Source organism: Oncorhynchus nerka, linkage group LG4 (assembly GCF_034236695.1).
Source record: "Oncorhynchus nerka isolate Pitt River linkage group LG4, Oner_Uvic_2.0, whole genome shotgun sequence".
NCBI classification, from domain to species: Eukaryota; Metazoa; Chordata; class Actinopteri; order Salmoniformes; family Salmonidae; genus Oncorhynchus; species Oncorhynchus nerka.
The window spans coordinates 12197995-12224099 of NC_088399.1; the positions used below are offsets into that span (position 1 = coordinate 12197995).

At 43.2% G+C, this 26105-nt stretch overlaps 1 protein-coding gene across 2 annotated transcripts; it reads left to right on the top strand.

Annotated features, from left to right (window-relative positions):
• slc38a9 (solute carrier family 38 member 9) lies at positions 1-25875 on the top strand. Of its 2 annotated transcripts, XM_065017228.1 has the most exons (15): positions 1-106; positions 3576-3700; positions 5471-5600; positions 7119-7237; positions 7515-7578; positions 9472-9565; positions 12679-12849; positions 13106-13165; positions 14450-14674; positions 15346-15453; positions 15859-15965; positions 17814-17927; positions 19251-19399; positions 24026-24115; positions 24390-25875. In XM_065017228.1, the coding sequence occupies exons 2-15, from the start codon at positions 3606-3608 to the stop codon at positions 24553-24555; spliced, it is 1692 nt and encodes a 563-aa protein (XP_064873300.1). In that variant the 5' UTR covers positions 1-106; positions 3576-3605; the 3' UTR covers positions 24556-25875. The 2 variants fall into 2 exon arrangements, with proteins under 2 accessions (XP_064873300.1, XP_064873301.1); XM_065017229.1 differs by lacking the exon at positions 14450-14674.
• Positions 25876-26105: the final 230 nt, after the last annotated feature.

The following is a 26105-nucleotide window of genomic DNA, read 5'->3' on the forward strand; positions in this document are numbered from 1 at the left end:
AAATATTATAGAAGAAGAAGAAGAATGTTCATGACACGTTCGTGTTGTTTTCTTTTTCAAACTGTACGTTCGGACAAGTAGTCTTGGTGACGGACAGCCTCCGGAGGTGAGTATCAGACATTTTTATAATGTGTAGTAGATACGTTTGCAAAGCTGGACTAAAACACAACCTCGAGGTAAGAAGGTTTATTTAGCTCAATTGTTTTAGAAGCTGTTTTGTGTTCAAATAACCAGCACCCCCTGGCTCGCTACACTATCTGGCTACTAACGTTCCTTTAGCTAGCTAGCTAGGTAACATTCATATGTTTTTACCCCCCCACTTTGTTTGTTATCCCTTAGCTAGGTATGTCATAGGTGGTCAACGAGATTCTTGGTTAGGTGCCTATTGAGTAAGTATGCGGTGTATGTAATATCAATTAATTGCTATTGATAACATAGCAAGCTATAGTAGCTGTTTCTCATAATGAAACATTGCCCACTAAATGAGCTAAATTGCTCTCCGACGGAAGATGAGTGTGATATATCTAGTATCATATTGTTGCAGAGCGCAAGAAACACCATTTGTTTTTTAACCGATAGTAGAACACCGTACTTAACAGACGGGAAATTAGGCAATATACTGTTTTTAACACGCAGGTGTTTTAGGGACTGTCGTAAAATTGCAAAACCGGTGATTGCTCGTAAGCAAAAATTAAAACATGTTTTGCATTCCCATCCAGGACTGTTAGCCATATATGAATATTACACTCTGCATAGGGCCACCAATTGCTAAATGGCCCAACATTTTATTAGTTACCTATAACTACTGTGCTATATTTGACCAATTGACAATACTTTTCAAAAGCTTCCTATCTAGGTAAAATGGAGATGTAAAACCACATAATGTGACTCCACTGACCCCCTTCATGCATGCAACATTCATTCGAATTCCAGTTCACCACTTCCCTGATTTTATAGGTATATTTCTTATGAAAGCTAGGCCTTTTATATATAAATTATTTTTTATATATATTTTAATTTTTTTACCCCCTTTTCTCCCCAATTTCGTGGTATCCAATTGTTAGTAGCTCCTATCTTGTCTCATCGCTACAACTTTGGGAGAGACGAAGGTCGAAAGCCATGTGTCCACCGAAACCCAACCAAGCCGCACTGCTTCTTAACACAGTGAGCATGAGACAAGATAGTAACTACTAACAATTGGATACCACGAAATTGGGGAGAAAAGGGGGTAAAATCTTTTTTTTTTTTTTTAAAGAGAGAAACAAAAGTGCATAGTATCCCCACATTGAAACCAATATAAAGTCACTTTTTGAAAACAACTGTGGGAGAAAAAAAAGCTGTACCTTGCTCTATTGAGCTGTACCTTGCTCTATTGAGCTGTACCTTGAAATCATCTGATTTCTAGAAATATCAACTAGGACGTAACTTTTTTTTAACAGTAGTTTATTTAGTAAATATTTTCTTAACTCTATTTCTTGAACTGCATTGTTTTTTATTTATTTAACCTGTATCTAAGTAGGCAAGTCAGTTAGATGGTCTACCAAAAGGCCTCCTGCGGGGACAGGGGCTGGGATTAAAAAATAAAAAATATAGACAAAACACACATCACGACAACACTACATAAAGAGAGACCTAAGACAGCATGATGGCAACACAGCATGGTAGTAATACAACATGGCAGCAGCACAACACTGGGTACAAACATTGGGCACAGACAACAGCACAAAGTGCAAGAAGACAACAATACATCATGTAAAACTGTCAGTAAGTGTCCATGATTGAGTCTTTGAATGAAGACTGTCCAGATTGAGTGTTTGTTTGCAGCTCATTCCAGTCGCTAGCTGCAGCAACCTGAAAAGACGAGCGACCCAAGGATGTGTGTGCTTTGGTGACCTTTAACAGAATGTGACTTGCAGAACGGGTGTTGTATGTGGAGGACGAGGGCTGCAATAGATATCTCAGATAAACCCTAAGAGGGTTTTTATAAATAAGCATCAACCAGTGGGTCTTGCGACTGGTGTACATAGAGGACCAGTTTATAGAGGAGCATAGAGTGCAGTGATGTGTCCTGCATTGTCGGAACGAGAAGCACAAGCATTTCGCTACACTCGCATTAACATCTGCTAACCATGTGTATGTGACAAATAAAATTTGATTTGATAAGGAGCATTGGTGACAAATCTGATGACCGAATGGTAAAGAGCATCTAGCTGCTCGAGAGCACCCTTACCGCCAATCTATAAATTGCGTCTCTGTAATCTAGCATGGGTAGGATGGTCATCTGAATCAGGGTTAGTTTGGCAGCTGGGGTGAAAGAGGAGCGATTACAATAGAGGAAACCAAGTCTAGATTTAACTTTAGCCTGCAGCTTTGATATGTGCTGAGAAAAGGACAGTGTACCGTCTAGCCATACTCCCAAGTACTTGTATGAGGTGACTACCTCAAGCTCAAAACCCTCAGAGGTATTAATCACTCCTTCTAGTCATTGAGCGAATGATTATCCATTTAAAAGTCTCGGTAGAAGTTTGTATGTGGGTCACCACTGCTAAATTAATATAGGGGGAACACTGTTGAGCTGTTTGTAGGTCATGTTTTTTAAGTTCTTGTTGTTAGAACAGCCTTAAACAATATTTAATTTGTCCTATTGCTTAATCTGACACTGGTGATAAGATAAGATTGCTCTGTTATAAGATACAGTGGCATTTTGGCTACCTTAAGTGTGTCACTGTCACTGCCAAGCCTCGAGTACGTGTGTCTCCCTCGCTAGGAACGTAAGACAGAGCTGTGAACTGACACTTCCTGGAAGTGGCATATGTTCTGCAAGTTAGTCTACATAGTTGTACATGCATGCTCTCAGTATGTTTTAACAACAGCTCTTTTCTCATGTTTAACTGGGGTACTAGTCTACTGAGTTAGACTAGTCTACTGTAATGCAATCTAAAATGTTCTTTTTAATTGGCTAAAGGCTACAGCCGGCCTACTTGTTGTAAGTGGATTACATTTGTCACAACCCAACACAATGACCAATCAGTGTGATTTTAATGTAGCCAATACAGATTTGCTACAGTACCATTGGACTCTAAAAGTACTCTTCTTACATGACATCATAAGGCTTTGTCCACTGTTTTAGTTAACAATAGAGGTAATCAATGATAGGCCAATCTAATAATCATCACTAGTTGGAGTAGTCCATGGGCCAGTGCAAAAATGTGTCCACTTCGGGGTGGCAGAGGTTTCGCTGTATTAAATTGTTCGCCACAAGCCCCTGATCAAAATGGAGAGCGGCATGCATTGTTGTTGGATTGTCCTCGCTCGAGGTTAGGTGGCATGTGAGTTCTCACCTCTGACCCCTAATGAGTCATGCAGTAGCAGGCAGCTCAGTAACGGATATTCCTGAGGAGGGCATATTAGGAGTAATTCTTTATCAATGAAAGTGTTTTGTGAAGCAATGAGAAACCAAGCTGTAACCACAAAGCTTTAAAGGATGTATCTAGTTTTATAAGTTGGTGGTATTAACCTTTTTTTATTTTTTTTAATCTAAAATGTTGATGATTTTTTTGTTCTTCTCTACTCAGGTGAAGACTAAGGCACTGATTTAAAGCATCATGGAAGGGGACAGTAAACCACTACTGGACCCAGTGTGTAGAGGAAGCTACACAGACAAAGGCTCCACAGATTCACTGGACCGAGGGGCAAGGAGGTAGGCTATTTCATAATCTCATTTGTACTGGTTGCGCTGGAGTACCTCACAGCGGAAAATCTGACGGAAAAAGTTTACACAGCTTTTTGTATGAACGTTGTATGATAAGATTATAATAATACCTGTATTTTATTGTCTGTTATTGAGCATTTGTTATCCGAAACTTAACTGACAAATGGTTTGACTCAATATTTTCAAGCTTCCATCTGTAAATTCAAGTGAGATCTCTAACCTGACAGGTTAATTCAAGTTAATCACTGACCGCTCATGTGCCACACAATCGGAACTAGCATTGCTTTCACATGGCACAGTGCCAAAAATGTTTTTCTAAAGCCATATAGATCCACTCTGGGAGTGATGACTGCATGTGAATCTACTGTGCACATTAGCCCAGCGACCCCCAGCATGCCAGTGAGTTGTTTACTAGCCAGGAGAAGCCCTTAACTTTTATTTAACTTGGTTAGTTCCTGGTGTAACAGTCTTGTCACAATTTATTAAAACTTTTTTTTTTTTTTTTTAACCTTTTATTTAACTAGGTAAGTCAGTTAAGAACAAATTCTTATTTTCAATGACGGCCTAGGAACAGTGGGTTAACTGCCTGTTCAGGGGCAGAACGACAGATTTTTACCTTGTCAGCTCGGGGATTCGATCTAGCTACCTTTCGGTTACTAGTCCGCTCTAACCACTAGGCTACCTGAGCTGAGCCGAACCGAGCCAAGCCAAACCAAGCTGTGCCGAGCTGGTCTGGTTACCATTCACCATTAGTATCAGAGCCAGCACAGTTTGGTTTGACACAATAAAGGGGAAGGCGGTCAACCCGTACTCTGCTTCCTCAGAAGAGTAATGATCTGTCAGTGTTTGAAGTCAACAGCATGCCCTCTGTGCCCTCACTTCACCCAGGGATTGTTTCAGGCCGCATCACAACCCAGGCATCCAGTGGATTAATCCACTTTGGTATTTCACAAATTCTAACAAGGTGATAGCTTGATTTATTAGAAAGATGCAGCATTGCTTTGCTGTAGACTTATCCCAGAACCCGGAGACATTGTTTTTCACGCTGCAGCACCAACTACACCATGTGTATGGGATATTCCGTCCAATGAAATGCTTACTAGTAGGTTCCTCCTCGACACTGCAACAGCACAAAGAAATGTAGGACTGGAGAGGTCAATGTTTCTTATTTTGTCAAGTCTTTTATGAGCAATTTAACTATCAAGCTTAACTGCTTTGGACAATGCTTTTCTGATGTCAGTAGAATCTGTTTTGTGGGATGACAAAGTACACAAGTGTTTTCATCACTGCTGTCTAATGTGTACCGGTCTCTCATTATGTAAGGACGGTCATACTGTGTGTGTGTGGAATGGGACGTTTGTGAGGCAAAATCCTGACCAATGCTTTAGGAAAGGTTGTGTAATTTGGTTCTGGAAATCTTAGAAAATAATCTTCTTGCTCATTTAATCAGGGCTGTTCCATTATGGTATTGTACTGCGTGGACCTGGTTCCATCTAATACCTTTTCAAATGTTTCCTTCCCTGTTCCCTTCTTTGAGATAATCACTGATCTGTACTGTAAGTGTGTGTGGATAGGCATGGTTTCACTCCCTTGCTTTCACCAATATTCACATGTTAGGTCAGTGGGTTTCTCCAAGAAAATACAGCATTTTTAAAAAAGTTTTCAAACTGGATCCATGTAACCAAAGAAGGTGGATCATTTTACAGTAAACTATTTAAGTCATTTAGCCTAATATGTCTCTGCTTGTGTTGTCTTCAGGCCTTTCCACGTGGAGCATCGGAATATAGTGGAGAATGAGCCCTCTGAGAGGGTGTCAGCAGAGGCCTCTGTCCTCAGCAGCAGAGTGCACTACTATAGCCGACTCACTGCCTCCTCTGACAGACTGCTGGTAGGCTACACACACACACTGACAGACTTCTGGAACAACACACACACACACCACATGCGTGCACACACACACACACACACACTCACCACATGCACACACATACACACTTGTTTTAAGACTAGTAGATGCATATTATTAGTATTATTCCTATTGATCATACTTGCTGTATATGAAGTGGTTTAAATAGTATTCATCAACACCCAATCCATCAGCCCGTACACGTGAAGCTGGGAGCTTGCACATAGGAACCTGTGTTCATGCCACTTGTATACTGTGGAGAATTGCGTGCCAATTGAGAGGACAATCATTGGGAGAGTAGACAAGCAATTGTCAATGGCTTCATTTTTCCTGCAGTGATCTGTTGAGAATGGTTTTGGTATGGCATATTACACAGTTCCGCCACTCTGGCGAATAAAAGTCCTGTTTTGTCTCTTAACAACAGTTGGCCGTGTCAATAACCTTAAGGCGTGCTTCCAAGGCGAAACAGTTCGGAAGAGTTTGAATGTGTCATGATGACTTTTTGTGACATTTTGGACTTCGGTAAAGTTTTTTTGGGCTGTTCCGGCACACACTTTTTTTTCCCCCCTCGAGGCAAGCCGAAGTCTACGTCTAAGTCTAAGTCTAGTTCGTCTGTGATTGGTCAACAGTAGGGATTCTTCAATAAGTCTTTCATTCCAGAGACATGCATCATTCATTCATATTTCTTCATTGAGAAATACTGCACCAAACATCTTAGTTAGATGTAAAATTGTGCAACTGTTCTTCCTTAGCAAAATTTAATGATAGATTTTTGTTTTGTTTGTTGTTATCTTAGATTCATTCAGACTATTTTGAGGAAGTGTATACTGGCTCCAGCATCTCAAAATGGACAAAGTACTATTGCCGCTTTTCCCAAGTATTTCAAGTGAAAGTGTCTTATGTATGTAAACACACTCGATTGGTTCATCTAGGCGTCGGCCAAACTGAAGCATGCTGACGCCTTTACACCCATACGCTTCAAATTGACCGCTTTCAGACAAGCAGTTGATCATCCACTACCATAACCTGTGAGGTTTCAGAGAATAGCACCACTACCTAAAGAGAGTAGTCCGGCATCCCATTGTGATGTGGTTATGAGACCACCATCCGTGGGGGACGCACAGCCCGACTGCGCACCTCCCCACAATTCCCAACCTACCCATCGCCGATACGCACCCTTTATTCATTTGAATGTGTTGAGAATTTGAAAAGTATGAAAGCCAACGGTCCTATATTCTAGAACACTGCTGTGCGTGTACGTTTGGTGCTCTGATAGACCCTTTAGGATAGACCCTTTAATCAATAATGCTTGGAATGTAGCTTCATTCTGCTGTGGCTGCAAAGCACAGGTCACTGGACCGTCTGTGTGTACATTTAGACTCTGAAATCCTATTGATTTGGTTAGAGCTTAGCCCCTACTAAGTGAGGTGGTTGTTGATTCAGCCCTGGATCATGTTCATTAGGCACCAAACAGAAAACTATTTTTCCCCCCCATGTCAGAGCCCTCCAGACCATGTGATCCCCTGTCAAGAGGAGCTCTACGTGTACAGTCCTCTGGGGATGGCCTTCAAAGTGACTGGAGGGGACGGAGGGGCCAAAAACCCCAGCATCATCACGATGTAAGCGCTCAACCATCACCACTGATATTTGCTCCATAGATTAGTTGCATGGTGCTAAATGCCTGTAAAAAAATATGACACTGTACTCATCTTACCTCTTTACATCAAGTTGATAGGTTTACATGTAGGTTTATTATCTTACCTCTTTACATCAAGTTGACAGGTTTACATGTAGGTTTATTATCTTACCTCGCTACATCAAGTTGACAGGTTTACATGTACTGTAGCTGGTCTAATTGTATGAATCCAAATAACCATGAGGATTTTCTCCTCTTAGTTTTGCCATATGGAACACGATGATGGGGACATCTATACTCAGTATACCATGGGGGATAAAGCAGGTAATTCATCTATACTCAGTATACCATGGGGGATAAAGTAGGTAATGCATCTATACTCAGTATACCATGGGGGATAAAGTAGGTAATGCATCTATACTCAGTATACCATGGGGGATAAAGTAGGTAATGCATCTATACTCAGTATACCATGGGGGATAAAGTAGGTAATGCATCTATACTCAGTATACCATGGGGATAAAGTAGGTAATGCATCTATACTCAGTATACCATGGGGATAAAGTAGGTAATGCATCTATACTCAGTATACCATGGGGGATAAAGCAGGTAATTCATCTATACTCAGTATACCATGGGGGATAAAGTAGGTAATGCATCTATACTCAGTATACCATGGGAGATAAAGTAGGTAATGCATCTATACTCAGTATACCATGGGGGATAAAGCAGGTAATGCATCTATACTCAGTATACCATGGGGGATAAAGCAGGTAATTCATCTATACTCAGTATACCATGGGGGATAAAGTAGGTAATGCATCTATACTCAGTATACCATGGGGGATAAAGCAGGTAATTCATCTATACTCAGTATACCATGGGGGATAAAGCAGGTAATGCATCTATACTCAGATAAATTTACATTTACATTTAAAAGTGCATTTGCCCATTTTGTTTGGGACCTCCAGTGGAACAGTAGTGCATCTAAATCTTTCAGGGGATACCATGAAGGGGATAAAGCAGGTAATTCATCTATACTCAGTATACCATGGCACAGGGGGATAAAGCAGGTAATTCATCTATACTCCAGTATACCATGATGGGGATAAAGCAGGTAATGCATCTATACTCTGGGAGGAGTATACCATGGGGATCCCGGGAGGAAAAGCCAGGTAATGCATCGGATATACATGCAGTATACCATCAGAAGGGGGGGATAAAGCATAGCAATGTAGGAGAGAATGCATCTATACTAGAACAGTATACCATGGGGGATATAGCAGGTAATGCATCTATACTCAGTATACCATGGGGATAAAGCAGGTAATGCATCTATACTCAGTATACCATGTGGATAAAGCAGGTAATTCATCTATACTCAGTATACCATGGGGATAAAGCAGGTAATGCATCTATACTCAGTATACCATGGGGGATAAAGCAGGTAATGCATCTATACTCAGTATACCATGGGGGATAAAGCAGGTAATTCATCTATACTCAGTATACCATGGGGGATAAAGCAGGTAATGCATCTATACTCAGTATACCATGGGGGATATAGCAGGTAATTCATCTATACTCAGTATACCATGGGGGATAAAGCAGGTAATGCATCTATACTCAGTATACCATGGGGGATAAAGCAGAGGGAAGAGAGGTAATGCATCATATACTCAGTATACCATGGGGGATATAGACTTGAGGTAATTAATCTATACTCAGTATACCATGTGGGATAAAGCAGGTAATGCATCTATACTCAGTATACCATGGGGGATAAAGCAGGTAATGCAGCTATACTCAGTATACCATGGGGGATATAGCAGGTAATGCAGCTATACTCAGTATACCATGGGGGATAAAGCAGGTAATTCATCTATACTCAGTATACCATGGGGGATAAAGCAGGTAATGCATCTATACTCAGTATACCATGGGGGATATAGCAGGTAATTCATCTATACTCAGTATACCATGGGGGGGATGAAACAGGTAATTGTGATTCATTTCTCTATCCTAACTGAATAGTCATATTGCAATTCTACCATACAACACTGTAAGTAATAGCCCACGTTATCCCAGATCTGTTTGTGCTGTCTCGCCAACTACTACTACTGATTTTGTCATAGTTAACATGGTTATACAGATCTGGGACCAGGCTAAAGTGTAATGCGTAGCCAACTCCCACTGACCTGTCTCTTCTACTTGCAGGCAGGGTTCACGTTGGGCATCATCCTCCTGATCTCTATGGGTCTGCTGACCCTCTACTGCTGTCTCAGAGTGCTAAAATCACCCAAGTCAATACGTAAGACCATCAGCAGTGACTTAAGTGTTTCCCCTACCCTTGTATATGTGGGACGGTGCCCCTCACGTGTCTTTCTTGCACCTCTGTCTAAAAGTGTTTAGATCAGGGCTGTCAAACATCTGGCCCACGGGTGGTTTTAGTAAAACAAATAATGATATATATATATATTTATATTTAAAAAAATAAATAAATTATTAATCGACATTGAAATGACTAAAACCATATAGAAGCTATATAAATAATAATGGATCTACATGTATAGTCTTCACTCTGTTCAGCTAGCTAACAGTCATGCCATCGAAACAAAGCTAGACAGTCAGGGAGCATCAAATTGAAGTGATGGATAAGAGGCCTTTTTTTATTTGTTCAAATTTTACGGCAAGGAAATATAATACATTTTAAGTGCGTCACTTCCGGACTTCGGTGAAGACTGAATGCTGCCCCAGGTCAAAAAGAGTTTGACACCCCTGGTTTAGAGTTCAAATTGTATTGCTTTCAATTGACAAGTCTGATGCCAGAAGCCCTGAAGGTATTTATTTCAGCAACAGTTGTGATCGTATTAAATCTGTCACAAGTTTACTTAAAAAAAAAAATAAACTTTGTATAGGTAAGTGCCAGACTGTTGAGAGGTTAGTTATGTGACATGGGATGATTGACAGCCTTGTTGTCCCCTCACATTGTGTAGAGTAGCTGTTGTCTGTAGAACATTGTAGAGTAGCAGTTGTCTGCAGTTGCCCAGTGTAGATGAGGCTGCTGTCACACCAGCATGCTACTGTTAGCACCTCGGGGCATGGTGCGCTGAGTAGTGTCATAGCCAGGCAGTTTAACCCCAGTCACACGTGGGACAGTACTTTACTGTTTTACAAGCCTACAGTACATGTTCTAGAACAGTGCATGAGAGGAAAGTATTCAGACCCCTTCCGTTTTTCCACATTTTGTTACGTTACAGCCTTAATCTAAAATTGATAAAATATTTTTTTCCCTCATCTACACACACTACCCCATAATGACAAAACAAAAACAGTTTTTTTTTAGAAATTTGTGCCAATTTTATAAAAAAATATAAAACAGGAATACCTCATTTACATAAGTATTCAGACCCTTTGCTATGAGACTTGAAATTGAGCTGAAGTGCGTCCTTGATGTTTCTACAACTTGATTGGAGTCCACTTGTGGTAAATTCAATTGATTGGACATGATTTAGAAAAGGCACACACCTGTCTATATAAGGTCCCACAGTTGACAGTGGATGTCGGAACAAAAACCAAGCCATGAAGTCAAAGGAATTGTTCGTAGAGCTCCGAGACAGGATTGTGTCGAAGGCACAGATCTGGGGAAAGGTACCCAAAAATGTCTGCAGCATTGAAGGTCCCCAAGAACACAGTGGCCTCCATCATTCTTAAATGGAAGAAGTTTGGAACTACCAAGACTCTTTCTACAACTGGCTGCCCGGCCAAACTGAGCAATCGAGGGAGAAGGGCCTTGGTCAGGGAGGTGACAAAGAACCCGATTGTCACTCTGAAAGAGCTCTAGAGTTCCTCTGTAGAGATGGGAGAACTTTCCAGAAGGACAACCATCTGTTCAGCCCTCTACCAATCAGGCCTTTATGGTAGAGTGGCCAGACGGAAACCACTCCTTAGTAAAAGGCACATGACAGCCCACTTGGAGTTTGCCAAAAGGCACCTAAAGGACTCTGACCATGAGAAACAAGATTCTCTGGTCTGCTGAAACCAAGATTGAACTCTTTGGCCTGACTGCTAAGCGTCACATCTGGAGGAAACCTGGCACCATCCTGATGGTGAACCATGGTGGTGGCAGCATCATGCTGTGGGGATGTTTTCAGCGCCAGAGACTGTGAGACTAGTCAGGATCGAGGGAAAGATGAATGTGCAAAGTACAGGGAGATCCTTGATGAAAACCTGCTCCAGTGCACTCAGGACCTCAGACTGGGGCAAAGGTTCACCTTCCAACAGTACAATGACCTTAAGCACACAACCAAGATGACGCAGAAGTGGTTTCGGGACAGGTCTCCTAATGTCCTTGAGTGGCCCAGCCAGAGCCTGGACTTGAACCCGATCGAACATCTCTAGAGAGACCTAAAATAGCTGTGCAGCGATGCTCCCCATCCACCCTGACAGAGTTTGAGAGGATCTGCAGACAAGAATGGGAGAAACTCTCCAAATACAGGCGTGCCAAGCTTGTAGCGTCATACGCAAGGAGACTCGTGGCTGAAATCGCTGCTAAAGGTGCTTCAACAGAGTACTGAGAAAAAGATCTAAATACTTAAGTAAATTTGATATTTCAGTTTTTTTATTTGTAATAAATATGGTAACATTTTTAAAAACCTGTTTTTGCTTTGTCATTATGGGGTATTGTGTGTAAATTGAGGGGATTTTTTTATTCCATTTTAGAATGAGGCTGTAACAACATGTGGACTAAGTCAAGGGGTCTAAATTATTTCCGAATGCACTGCATGCCAGTAGTACACCACCCTGGGGTGCGTTCAGTTTGTTTCAACGTTTGCTATATTACGGGGCGGTTTTTGCTGAACGATATTTTTCCCCAAAACGGTGCACACCTTTCTTCAACAGCCTTTGAGGTACGTTTGGGTCCTGTGCGGTGGGTGTGGCCTGATCAATATGGGTGTGACCATTTTGAAAATCGGAAAACACGTGCAGCACACCATATGGTCACTTCCTTCTGGGTCACCATAATCACAATGTTTTTCAACTGGTCGTTCAGTACCGTTTCCGTTGAATTCGACGTTGCACACTGTACTGAAGGCGACCCTGCTGCTTTTGTCTCTATAGAACTGAATGCTAAAATCACATGGTACCAGGGGACTGTTCAGGAGGGGGTGACTTTACTGAATTTTCAGATAGAAATGTATTGTGCAGATCAGGTATAAATGTTTCATGTAGAACTGTGAGCCATGTCAGCTGTACACATTACATTTCTACCTGTTGTGATTGTTTCACGCTGTTTCATGTTTAAAAAAAAAAAACAGAATGTGTGGGAAACCAGTAGACAGTGGCCCTCGGGGACCCTTACATTGTCCACCCCTGTTAATGACTTGAAACACACATCCTATTTGTCTGTCTCTGTTTTTGCAGCGTATATCGACACGTCAGACTGGGAGTTCCCTGACGTGTGTAAATATTACTTTGGGAAGTTTGGCCAGTGGTCCAGTCTGGTGTTTTCCATGGTGTCACTCATTGGTGCTATGGTGGTCTACTGGGTCCTAATGTCCAACTTCCTCTTCAACACTGGCAAATTCATCTACAGTAAGTCATAACTATAAACTAAATACATTTGTGTACTGTAATTCATATTCTCAATTATACAAAATATAGCCTATAGTACAAATACTGTGATTTACAACAGAGTTTAGAGAACTATACAAACTTGACGTTATTTCCATTTTCAGAAGTAGAAAGGAACCATCATTTAGTGTTTCACCAGTATTCACACACCAAAGGATTTCTGAAAAGTTACCTTGTTCACCTTGAACTGCTACTAATCTGTTTCCACCTTCTACAGACTATGCGCATAATGTCAGCATGTCCGATACAGAGTTTGGAACCAACGGGTCAGAAAGAGGTGAGACTCGTTCTTCATGTGTCATTTATGTGTCACTATCCAATCTCTGGTTCGCTCCTCTCTCCCATAGCCTGCTCTGGTTTGCTCCTCTCTCCCATAGCCTGCTCTGGTTCGCTCCTCTCTCTCCCATAGCCTGCTCTGGTTCGCTCCTCTCTCTCCCATAGCCTGCTCTGGTTCGCTCCTCTCTCTCCCATAGCCTGCTCTGGTTCGCTCCTCTCTCTCCCATAGCCTGCTCTGGTTCGCTCCTCTCTCTCCCATAGCCTGCTCTGGTTCGCTCCTCTCTCTCCCATAGCCTGCTCTGGTTAGCCTGCTCCTCTCTCTCCCATAGCCTGCTCTGGTTCGCTCCTCTCTCTCCCATAGCCTGCTCTGGTTCGCTCCTCGCTCCTCTCTCCCATAGCCTGCTCTGGTTCGCTCCTCTCTCTCCCATAGCCTGCTCTGGTTCGCTCCTCTCTCTCCCATAGCCTGCTCTGGTTCGCACCTCTCTCTCCCATAGCCTGCTCTGGTTCGCTCCTCTCTCTCCCATAGACAATCATGTAAATGACTGCCGCACACTGTGTATACTTGCCAAACAAACAACTTTTCATTTTTGTTTTTGAATCTCCTACGCATCTGTCTCGGTGTTCCATCACGATACGTTCAGATGTGCAAAAGTGTTTTGTTCTATAGTCACCATCCTCTAGCCTGGTCCCAGATCTGATTGTGCTTTTGCCAACCATTGGCAAACTAAACTCTGTCCTAAAGTACCGCACCCTTGTCCTGTCCCATCTGCCTCCCCCAGTGGTCTGCCCGTTCCCTAACACCCATCTGCCTCCCCCAGTGGTCTGCCCGTTCCCTAACACCCATCTGCCTCCCCCAGTGGTCTGCCCGTTCCCTAACACCCATCTGCCTCCCCCAGTGGTCTGCCCGTTCCCTAACACCCATCTGCCTCCCCCAGTGGTCTGCCCGTTCCCTAACACCCATCTGCCTCCCCAGTGGTCTGCCCGTTCCCTAACACCCATCTGCCTCCCCCAGTGGTCTGCCCGTTCCCTAACACCCATCTGCCTCCCCCAGTGGTCTGCCCGTTCCCTAACACCCATCTGCCTCCCCCAGTGGTCTGCCCGTTCCCTAACACCCATCTGCCTCCCCCAGTGGTCTGCCCGTTCCCTAACACCCATCTGCCTCCCCCAGTGGTCTGCCCGTTCCCTAACACCCATCTGCCTCCCCCAGTGGTCTGCCCGTTCCCTAACACCCATCTGCCTCCCCCAGTGGTCTGCCCGTTCCCTAACACCCATCTGCCTCCCCCAGTGATCTGCCCGTTCCCCGACACGGGGGACCACAGAGGGAACTGCAGCAGCGGCATCAGCGGCCTCTACCTGAACACCAACAACTACGGCAACGACACGTCAGACACTGCCGTGTTCGACCGCTGGTGGAGCAAGACCAACACCATCCCATTCTACCTCATCATCCTGCTGCTACCGCTGCTCAACTTCCGCTCTGCTTCCTTCTTCGCCCGCTTCACCTTCCTGGGTAAGGACTGGAGGAACAGCTTATGCCAGTGTTTCTCAATCCTGGTCCCGGGGACCCAAAGGGGTGCACATTTTAGTTTCCTCCCCCTAGCACTACACACCTGACTCAAATGATCAACTCATCAAACCTTTTGAGTAGAGGAATCGGGTGTGTCACGGCAAAAACAAAGATGTCCCCGGGACCAGAATTAAGAGCTGGTCTATGCTAACTGAAGCGAAGTCCCAGTTCTTTTGCACTTTCCCTTTTCATGGTTTGAAAGCATTGGTTAGGTGTAAGCATTAGTTAGAGTGAGTTTCCACCAAAGGAGAGTTCAACTGTACACTTTGGGAGAAAGGTATAACATCTATGCATTTTATACATTCATTATTTATGTTTGTGAGGAGCTATTATGGATTTTCCAAGTTTTTTGTGTTTTTTTGTCTCTTTATCGTTAATGAAAGCTCAGTTCAATGATATAACCTTTTTTGCTATGGCTAGTGAAAGTAGTAGTCGTTTTTGCTCATTGTTGTCAATGAGGCATGCAAACAATGGCTTGACTCTGAAAAAGCAGTCAGCTTTTTATTAAAGTGAAGTGAACGGCTTGACGAGAGTCATTGTTTGGTGTCTCTGTTTTCTGGCTGCCTTGTATGACTTCTATTGCCTCATTGATCTCTATTGACCCCCCCCCTCAGGCACCATATCTGTGGTCTACCTCATCATCCTGGTCACACTAAAGGCTATTCGTCTGGGCTTTCACCTGGAGTTCCACTGGTTAGAATCCACTCAGTTCTACGTTCCAGGTAAATTATTATGATGACTAGGATTGAATTGTTTATGAAAAAAAGGTGGCAAAGGTGATTGATGATGTAATTGTATACAAATAGGTGCCGATAATGATGAATCACGATGTTATTGTTTACGATGAGGCGGCCCAGTGATTTTTTTTTTCCACTACTTTGACCCCAAAATACCTTGGATATTGTCTGCCCATTAAACAACAATGCTATCTTAATCAGTGTTTGCAGACAGTTGGTGCCTTTTCCTGTTCAATTTGAATGTCTGGGTAGATTGATACCTTAGTTTGCGGTCAGGCCTTTACAAATCAATAGGATAACATGTCAAGTTAACTATGACAGACCCCTCCTTATTTGCTCTAAGTTAATTCATGCAACTAACTTAGTAACGTGTGTGTGTCCACCCCCCAGAATTCAGGCTGCTGTTCCCTCAGCTGACTGGTGTTCTCACCTTGGCCTTCTTCATCCACAACTGCATCATCACCTTGATGAAGAGCAACAAGCACCAGGAGAACAACGTGAGTTAGTTGGCCACGCTAGCGGTTGTGTCTCCATTACACCAGGAGAACAACGTGAGTTAGTTGGACTGGTGCCCACATACCTTACTTACCTCCTAAACCCCAACACTACCACCTGTTCACTGTGCTCCTCTGACACTGGCCTCCTGAACCCCAACACTACCACCTGTTCACTGTGCTCCTCTGACACTGGCCACCTGAACCCCAACACTACCTACCACCTGTTCACTGTGCTCATCTGACACTGGCCTCCTGAACCCCAACACTACCATCTGTTCATTGTGCTCCTCTGACACTGGCCTCCTCACCCTCCCTCGCACCAGGCTCCGCTCTATGGGAGACCAGGCTTTCAGCAGTGCAGCTCCCCAGCTCTGGACCGCCCTCCCTCTCCATGTCAGAACCTCACGTTCCATACACATATTCTAGTCCACACTAAAGACGCACCTCTTCACACAGGCTTACCCAGATTCTCTGTTGACTTAGATTTTATCCTCCATCTAGTTCACTTTCCTGGATAGTCTGTCATTATGTTTAGTGTTCTTTTATATACTTATTTTTAATGGGATTTTCTAGCTTTTTATCCTGCTGATTTTCTTGTATGTAAGGTGACTTAGTGTTGTGAAAAGTTCTTAAAATAACTTATTATTTTACATTTATGTCTGTAAATGAAAACAGTCTACAAATGCAATTTATTTCCAATGGGTGAACAAGACATGACTGTTAGCGACTATGAGCTAGTCCAATCAACTCATCAAAGTCCAAAGTTTAGCAAAATTAGCAGTGACGTGACCGCGCAGTAACCAATTGGAGGACGGATGGTCTTGCTAGATAGGCTAACAGCCAATGTGACGTTGTGCATGCTGTTTGGAAGATGCACCCACACAGAGAGCTTTGCGATGCCTTACTGCTCTGTAGCGTTTGGTCTAACTGGGCCGTTAACTACTTCTTTTCTCCAATTACATCAGTTTGAGACTGCTGGTGTTATGTATGACTAACCATTAACATTTGACCACACACATTCTTACCTTTTTTAAAATTTGTATTTTTTAAACTTTTTTGCTGAACGGGCTATTTTTTTTTAACATTAGTCACACCGTGTCAGTGTTTTTTGTTCTGCGAACCACTGTTGAGACAGAAAAGAAGTGGCTTGTCAGCGTTACGGAGTAGACTAATCGTACGTCCCAAATGGGACCCTATTCCCTACTGCACTTTTGACCAGAGCCCGGTGCACTTCCCATTGTTCTATTGTTAAGTCTGGCTGTGGTCTCTGTTTCCTGTTCCTTTTTCTCTTACCCACAACCCCCAGTATATTCAGTCTCTAGTCTCACTCCAGTTACTGTTGGAATTAAACTTTGGACGCCTCACATGCTTGTCCTGCAGATTTTGAGCAATTCCTTTACCTGATAAAATAGACTACAATTGTCTCTTTTGCCAAGCTTTGAACTCTGGTGAGCATGACTAAATATTAGCATAACCTGGTCACCAACAGTGCTGTGAAGAATAGTCTATTTGATTATGGTTTTGTTGCCCTTGAGCAAGGCACTTAACCCCTAACCTACTTTCCTCCTACGGCTGACCATGTGCTGCACCCAGCCTGTTGTGTCAGCACCCAGCCTGTCTGTCAGCAGCAACAACAAAAAGTTTCCCTTATATAATGAAGTAATAAAGATGTAATTAAAATGTATTTATAAAGCCCTTCTTACATCAGCTGATGTCACAAAGTGCTGTACAGAAACCCAGCCTAAAACCCCCCAAACAGCAAGAAACTCAGGTGTAGAAACATATGTTCCATCTGTGGTGTCTATTGTGTTCTATCATGAAATGAACAGTGTTGTGTTGTGATTTCAGGTGCGGGACTTGTCTGTGGCCTACCTACTGGTTGGACTGACGTACCTATACGTGGGAGTGTTGATCTTTTCTGCGTTCCCCTCCCCTCCTCTGTCAAAAGACTGCATTGAACCAGTAAGGCTTTTCACTTCACCTTTGAAGAGAGAGGGTTTTATCATAAATGACAAGAACTGGACAACACAAGTAAAAGTTCTGAGACATGGAGGAGAGCAGAGTGGATATTATTCCCCTCTTCTTTGACTTCACCTCTAGCAGTTATGTCTTAACTCTCATGTCTACGCTATATATACAAAAGTATGTGAATACCCCTTCAAATTAGTGGATTCGGCTATTTCAGCCACACCCGTTGCTGATCGGTATATCAAATCAAGCACATAGCCATGCAATCTCCATAGACAAACATTGACAGTAGAATGGCTCGTACTGAAGAGCTCAGTGACTTTCAATGTGGCACAGACTTTCAACATGGGCACTGTCAATTTCTGCGCTGCTGGAGTTGCCCCGGTCAAATATAAGTGCTGTAAGTGTCTCAATGCCAAGCGTCAGCTGGACTGGTGTAACGCTCGCTTCCATTGGACTCTGGAGCAGTGGAAATGCTTTCTCTGGAGTGATGTATCATGCTTCCTCATCTGACAGTCTGATGGACAAATCTGGGTTTGGCGGATGCCAGGAGAACGCTACCTGCCCGACTACACTGTGCCAACTGTAAAGTATAATGATCTGGGCTGTTTTTTTTGTGGTTCGGGCTACGTCCCTTAGTTCCAGTGAAGGGATATCTTAACGCTACACCATACGACATTCTATATGATTCTGTGCTTCTAACTATGTGGCAACAATTTGGGGCCATTCACTGTTTCAGCATGACAATGCCCCCATGCACAAAGCGAGGTCCATAGAGAAATGGTTTGTCGAGATCTGTGTGTAAGAACTTGACTGGCCTGCACAGAGCCCTGATCTCAACCCCATCAAACACCATTGGGATGAATTTGAACGCCGACTGTGAACCAGGCCTAACTGCCCAACATCAGTGCCTGACCTCACTAATGCTCTTGTGGCTGAATGGAAGCAAGTCCCCGCAGCAATGTTCCAACATCTAGTGGAAAGCCTTCCCAGAAGAGTGGAAGCTGTTATAGCATCAAAAGGGGGACCAACTCCATATTAGTGCCCCTGATTTTGGAATGAGATGTTTGACGAGCAGGTGTCCACACACACTATATGACTACAAGTATCTGAGTTGGCTCCAGGGTGGTTTCCCGTAGGTACAGATCTAGGATCAGCTTCCCCTCCCTCAATCCTAACCATAACCATCTAGTGGGGAAAATGCAAAGCTGGCCCAAGATCAGCGTCTAGGGGCAACTTCACCCTACTCCTTAAGTTTGGGGTTATGAAATGACAGTTGCCACCCTTCTGACATTCTGTCTTGTCTGTTTACTACAGAACTTCCTGGATAACTTCCCCAGCAGTGACGTGCTGGTGTTTGTGGCACGGACCTGTCTGCTTTTCCAGATGACCACTGTCTACCCCCTTCTGGGCTACCTGGTGCGTGTCCAGATGATGAGCCAGGTCTTCGGCAAACACTACCCCAGGTAACATCTGCCCCCACTGGCCCTAGCCTAGTCCCACAGTGGACGAGAAACCCTAGATGACTCAACCCTGGAACCGGAGTTGAGAAACCCTAGAGAATTAAAAAAACTGTACACCATTCTCAAGGAACACGTATTGTTTTAACACCAGAACTGCTGCGCTTCTCAGCCTCCAAACACCTGTTAAAGATCCGGCTGTCGGGTGCAGTGTCCTTTAGCCTACGAATCAGATGAACATACTGTTTTGTTATTAGAGGTGTGACATCCTGGCTATACTCGTGATCGTATCCGTAAACTGACAGTTGATGCTCGTGATCGTAGCTGTAAACTGACAGTTGATGCTCGTGATCGTATCCGTAAACTGACAGTTGATGCTCGTGATCGTATCCGTAAACTGACAGTTGATGCTCGTGATCGTATCCGTAAACTGACAGTTGATGCTCAGTTGATCGTATCCGTAAACTGACAGTTGATGCTCGTGATCGTATCCGTAAACTGACAGTTGATGCTCGTGATCGTATCCGTAAACTGACAGTTGATGCTCGTGATCGTATCCGTAAACTGACAGTTGATGCTCGTGATCGTATCCGTAAACTGACAGTTGATGCTCGTGATCGTATCCGTAAACTGACAGTTGATGCTCGTGATCGTATCCGTAAACTGACAGTTGATGCTCGTGATCGTATCCGTAAACTGACAGTTGATGCCGTGATCGTATCCGTAAACTGACAGTTGATGCTCGTGATCGTATCCGTAAACTGACAGTTGATGCTCGTGATCGTATCCGTAAACTGACAGTTGATGCTCGTGATCGTATCCGTAAACTGACAGTTGATGCTCGTGATCGTAGCTGTAAACTGACAGTTGATGCTCGTGATCGTAGCTGTAAACTGACAGTTGATGCTCGTGATCGTATCCGTAAACTGACAGTTGATGCTCGTGATCGTATCCGTAAACTGACAGTTGATGCTCGTGATCGTATCCGTAAACTGACAGTTGATGCTCGTGATCGTATCCGTAAACTGACAGTTGATGCTCGTGATCGTATCCGTAAACTGACAGTTGATGCTCGTGATCGTATCCGTAAACTGACAGTTGATGCTCGTGATCGTAGCTGTAAACTGACAGTTGATGCTCGTGATCGTATCCGTAAACTGACAGTTGATGCTCGTGATCGTATCCGTAAACTGACAGTTGATGCTCGTGATCGTATCCGTAAACTGACAGTTGATGCTCGTGATCGTATCCGTAAACTGACAGTTGATGCTCGTGATCGTAGCCGTAAACTGACAGTTGATGCTCGTGATCGTATCCGTAAACTGACAGTTGATGCTCGTGATCGTATCCGTAAACTGACAGTTGATGCTCGTGATCGTATCCGTAAACTGACAGTTGATGCTCGTGATCGTAGCCGTAAACTGACAGTTGATGCTCGTGAACGGAAAAAACTGAAGGGTTTTATTGTGCTGATTTAGTAGCAGCGCACGGAGAGGTGTGTCTGTTTACTGTCCTCAGCAGGCAGACATGTTTGTGGTCACTCAGTCAGAATGCTCATCAGCGGTTCTTCTTCGTACCCTACTCTCACTTTGCTTGCTAGATATTATTCACATTGATGGCTGGCTAGCAAACATCCTCACCTATGGATGTATCATAGGGGGAGGGGGGACACGCTGTTGGCAGCAGTAGTTGCTTTCTTTGTTCAATATCCTTCATCATTATTACACTGTTCTAAATTCAATCACCTTCACCTGCCTCATCTTCATCATTCAGTTAATTAAAATGTAATTGTAAAGTCATGTGCACAATTACCAGTTTCTATCAGCCATTCATCTATTGACAGCATTCATTCAGTGAAGAGAGAGACATTCACGTCTGGGTACCAGCACCCAGCTGCCCGTTTTGTCTTGGCACCTTAATAGGGATGTAATGGTTCATCAATATGCCTGATTTTAAATATGACTGCATCGGTCAGAAAATCTATTCAAACGTTATGAATTGCCGATTCACTCAAATGTTTTTTGCTGATATTACCTTAAAAAGGTATTTTCCTATCTTCTGTGACGTCTTCTCCTTCCGTGATGAACTAAGCATGTAACTGTGTTCACAGTCATTGATCTACAAGTCATTTTGTGTGCTGAACAACCCCAGGTAATATCAGTGGCCTAGTCAAACTGCTGCACTGTGCACAGCTTCGTGCTGAACAACCCCAGGTAATATCAGTGGCCTAGTCAAACTGCTGCACTGTGCACAGCTTCATGCTGACCAGACTGGGGTAATATCAGTAGCCTAGTCAAACTGCTGCACTGTGCCCAGCTTTATGCTGACCAGACTGGGGTAATATCAGTAGCCTATTCAAACTGCTGCACTGTGCCCAGCTTCATGCTGACCAGACTGGGGTAATATCAGTGGCCTAGTCAAACTGCTGCACTGTGCACAGCTTTGTGCTGACCAGATTGAGGTAATATCAGTAGCTTGGTCAAACTGCTGCACTGTGCCCAGCTTCGTGCTGATCAACGGCCTGTTCTGATCTTGAAATTCTACACAGCACCTTCAGCTTTCAAATGCTAAAATGGCTTGTGGGATATTAGGCTTTATTAGTTGAGTGACCACCTATGTAATTTGCTATAGGTTATTGTCATCTATGTGCTGTTGAAAATTGTGTTTTACCATAATAAAATTAAGTTACCGGAGACCACTCATCTGGCTATTCCTGCTGAACTGGCTTACAGTAGATTTTTATTTTGATTCTTCAGGTTCACCATCAGTAATTGTTTTTGATAGTTTCGCTTTAAACAATCAGTATTTTTATGGTCATTTTTAGATATACAGGGTCAAGTTTAAAAACATGTTTTATTTATTTTAATTTTATGTCATAACGAAGACCGCAATCATTTTGCGAAGCGGACTAACTACATGGCCAAAGCAGGAGGAGAAAAAATAAGCTCACTGAACTTCCAAATGGTGAAAACCATTCGATTTTGAGAACACCTTCCTAATATTGAGTTGCACCCTTCCTTGCCCTCAGAACAGCCTCAATTCATCGGGGCATGGACTCTACAAGGTGTTGAAAGCGTTCGACAGGGATGCTGGCCCATGTTGACTCCAATTTTTCCCACAGTTGGGTCAAGTTGGCTGGATGTCCTTTGGGTGGTGGACCATTCTTGATACACATGGAAAACTGTTGCGTGTGAAAAACAGTGTTTAATTTACTGATGTCTGGGTGGACTTTCAGCAGTTTCTGGAGTCGTCACCTTAGCTGCCTCGTTAGGTGCCTTGTCTTCTCCAGACACGCTTTTTTCCAGATGCCCCAAACAATCGGAAAGGGGATTCATCAGAGAAAATTACTTTGCCCCAGTCCTCAGCAGTCCAATCCCCGTACCTTTTGCAGAATATCAGTCTGTCCCTGATGTTTTTCCTGGAGAGAAGTGGCTTCTTTGCTGCCCTTCTTGACACCAGGCCATCCTCCAAAAGTCTTCGCCTCACTGTGCGTGTAGATGCACTCACACCTGCCCGCTGCCATTCCTGAGCAAGCTCTGTACTGGTGGTGCCCCGATCCCGCAGCTGAATCAACTTTAGGAGACGGTCCTGGTGCTTGCTGTACTTTCTTGGGCGCCCTGAAGACTTCTTCACAACAATTGAACCGCTCTCCTTAAAGTTCTTGATGATCCGATAAATGGTTGATTTAGGTGCAATCTTACTGGCAGCAATATGAAGCCTATGAAGCCCTTTTTGTGCAAAGCAATGATGACTGCACGTGTTTCCCTGCAGGTAAACATGGTTGACAGAGGAAGAACAATGATTCCAAGCACCACCCTCCTTTTTGAAGCTTCCAGTCTTTTATTTGAACTCAATCAGCATGACAGAGTGATCGCCAGCCTTGTCCTCGTCAACACTCACACCTGTGTTAACAAGAGAATCACTGACATGATATCAGCTGGTCCTTTTGAGGCAGGGCTGAAATGCAGTGGACATGTTTTTGGGGGGATTCCGTTCATTTGCATGGCAAAGAGGGACGTTTGTAATTAATTGCAATTCATCTGATCACTCTTCATAACATTCTGGAGTATATGCAAATTGCTATCATACAAACTGAGGCAGCAGACTTTGAAAATGCATATTTGTGTCGTTCTCAAAACTTTTGGCCGTGACTGTACATACATCAGACAGACACATTCAGCTCCAGTTCAGAGAGGCCCACCTCGTGAGCTCATCAGCAGCAGATTTGAATTTAGAATGGTAAATGAATGTGTTTAAAGATGCACATTCCTACCCCTTAAGATAGGAAGTGGGTGTGAGGGGGAAAATAAATGTAAATAGGCTCTAAATACTTTGCTCAGCTGTCAGAATTTTTATAACACAATGTAAAATAAAACGATATATAGGAAAAGTCAGGGAAAGGAGGACATTGCTTTCAAAATCGCAGATTTATTTTAATTACAACATCTATCTGCATGGGGTATTGGCCTATGGCAGTTCTAGTGTGAAAAGGTGATGTTTCTTAGTTGCAGTTTTTACCCCAGCTAATGTACCCCTCATTGGAAGGGGGGCCAGTCTTGTGTGTTGAAGCTTTTGATGGTTAAAACAAGCTTTCTACAAAATGTTACAATTCTTCATCTCTTTATCCCCTAGTTTCTTCCACGTTTTCACTCTGAACATTTTCATCGTTGGCACTGGTGTCTGCATGGCGAAGTATTACCCCAACATTGGCTCCATTATAAGGTAAGATGGCTGCTGAGATGGTTAAATGAGAGATTATGAAGATGTTTATAGATAAAGAGAACCAAAAACAAGGTATTCCTTGCAAATGGAAAATAAAAATGCATTGAAATTATCCTTCAAATTTCCCCATTGACATTAATGCACGATTTGACACTATCACATTTTATTTTCACAAGTTTAGCCCATAGTCTCACAGTAAAGTAACACCCCCTCTTTGAATTCACCCTCTTTTGCTGAGTCCATATAGATCTGTTCTTTCTGTTTCTCCTCCCAGGTACTCGGGGGCGACGTGTGGCCTGGCCCTGGTCTTTGTCTTCCCCTCTCTAGTCCACATGATCTCCCAGAAGCGTAGAGGGGAGCTCAGCTGGCCCTCGGCCATCTTCCACAGCCTCCTCATTGTCCTGGGCGTGGCCAATGTGGCAGGACAGTTCTTCATGTAGTTATGCCACTACTTGGTTGGTCTGTCCCTCAATGAAGCTGGGTTGTGTTCATTAGTCACCAAACGGAAGAAAATGGACAGAAACAGGGAGGTGGGACGACTTGGACTTGTCCATTGTGAAATGCTAATTTTAGTTTTCCGATGAGTGCCCTGATTACGACCCGGCACAAGCCTTTTGTATACATTGTGTACGGTTCAGAGAGATGCAAGAGACAGCATCCAACTCTCATGGTCTGGTTTGCACAGGGAGCAGTCTCTGGGGAATTCAAGCTAATGTCTTTCTACTTTAACTGCACGTTCTCTTCTTTCAGTGGGAGTTTCATGTCCATTTTAGATTGCTTCTTTGGAAATGTGCATTAGTTTTGCTCCCTCCACAAACATGCTAATCATTCTGTCTTTTTATTAAGGGCATTGACTTTCACCTCGGAACTATCCTCCTTCAACATGATGGTGCAGAAATGTTTTAGTTTATTTTATGTTGATTTAATTTTTATTTTTTTGGTAGTTCAGTAGGACTGAGCTAGCCTTGCACAGCCTTGTTCACATGTACTGTTCTGATAACTAATCTTTCGTTATTTCCTCCTTTTTAGGTTGATTTATTTTGGGGTTTCCATTGTAGTTTGAACAATTTAAGCACTGTTCTTCTCATCAGCGTAAAATACACTCATATTTAATTTTTTGGTTTAAATGCAATTCATATGCAGAACATAGAAAGCAACCCAATTGAATAAGTTGATTATAAATCATGTGTGCGTAGCTTGCGTCAAAGTAGAACAGTGCAATGGCAAGAAGTCTGTGGGAGAGTTGTCAATAGATAATCATGTGGTCAGACTTTCTGTAGCATAATTCCCCAGAGAGTGAAGCATTTGACTGACAAATGTTACTGAATGATTCCCTTACACACGTTCCCCTCCCTCCTATTCTCCCCCTTCTGTTTGAACACTATACGTTCTATATAGTTCATATTATTCTGGGGGAAATGCACAAATCATGTCCTGTATTCAGTCTTATCTTTTTGAGGGGGAATCTGGATGGAATTATTTGACTTGTAAAAGCAGGGAAGCAATTTGTGGTGACTGTTAGGCCTTTTGAATTGTCTTGGCCCCTTGTGGATATTTGTGGGGAGTTCATTTGTTCCCTGGTTCTTAAAGGGAAATGCCACTCAAACTATTCACGTTTGTTTCATTAGTCCACTGTTGATACGGTCCAATGTTTCATTAGTCCACTGTTGATACGGTCCAATGTTTCATTAGTCCACTGTTGATACGGTCCAATGTTTCATTAGTCCACTGTTGATACGGTCCAATGTTTCATTAGTCCACTGTTGATACGGTCCAATGTTTCATTAGTCCACTGTTGAGTCCAATGTTTCATTAGTCCACTGTTGATACGGTCCAATGTTTCATTAGTCCACTGTTGATACGGTCCAATGTTTCATTAGTCCACTGTTGATACGGTCCAATGTTTCATTAGTCCACTGTTGATACGGTCCAATGTTTCATTAGTCCACTGTTGATACGGTCCAATGTTTCATTAGTCCACTGTTGATAC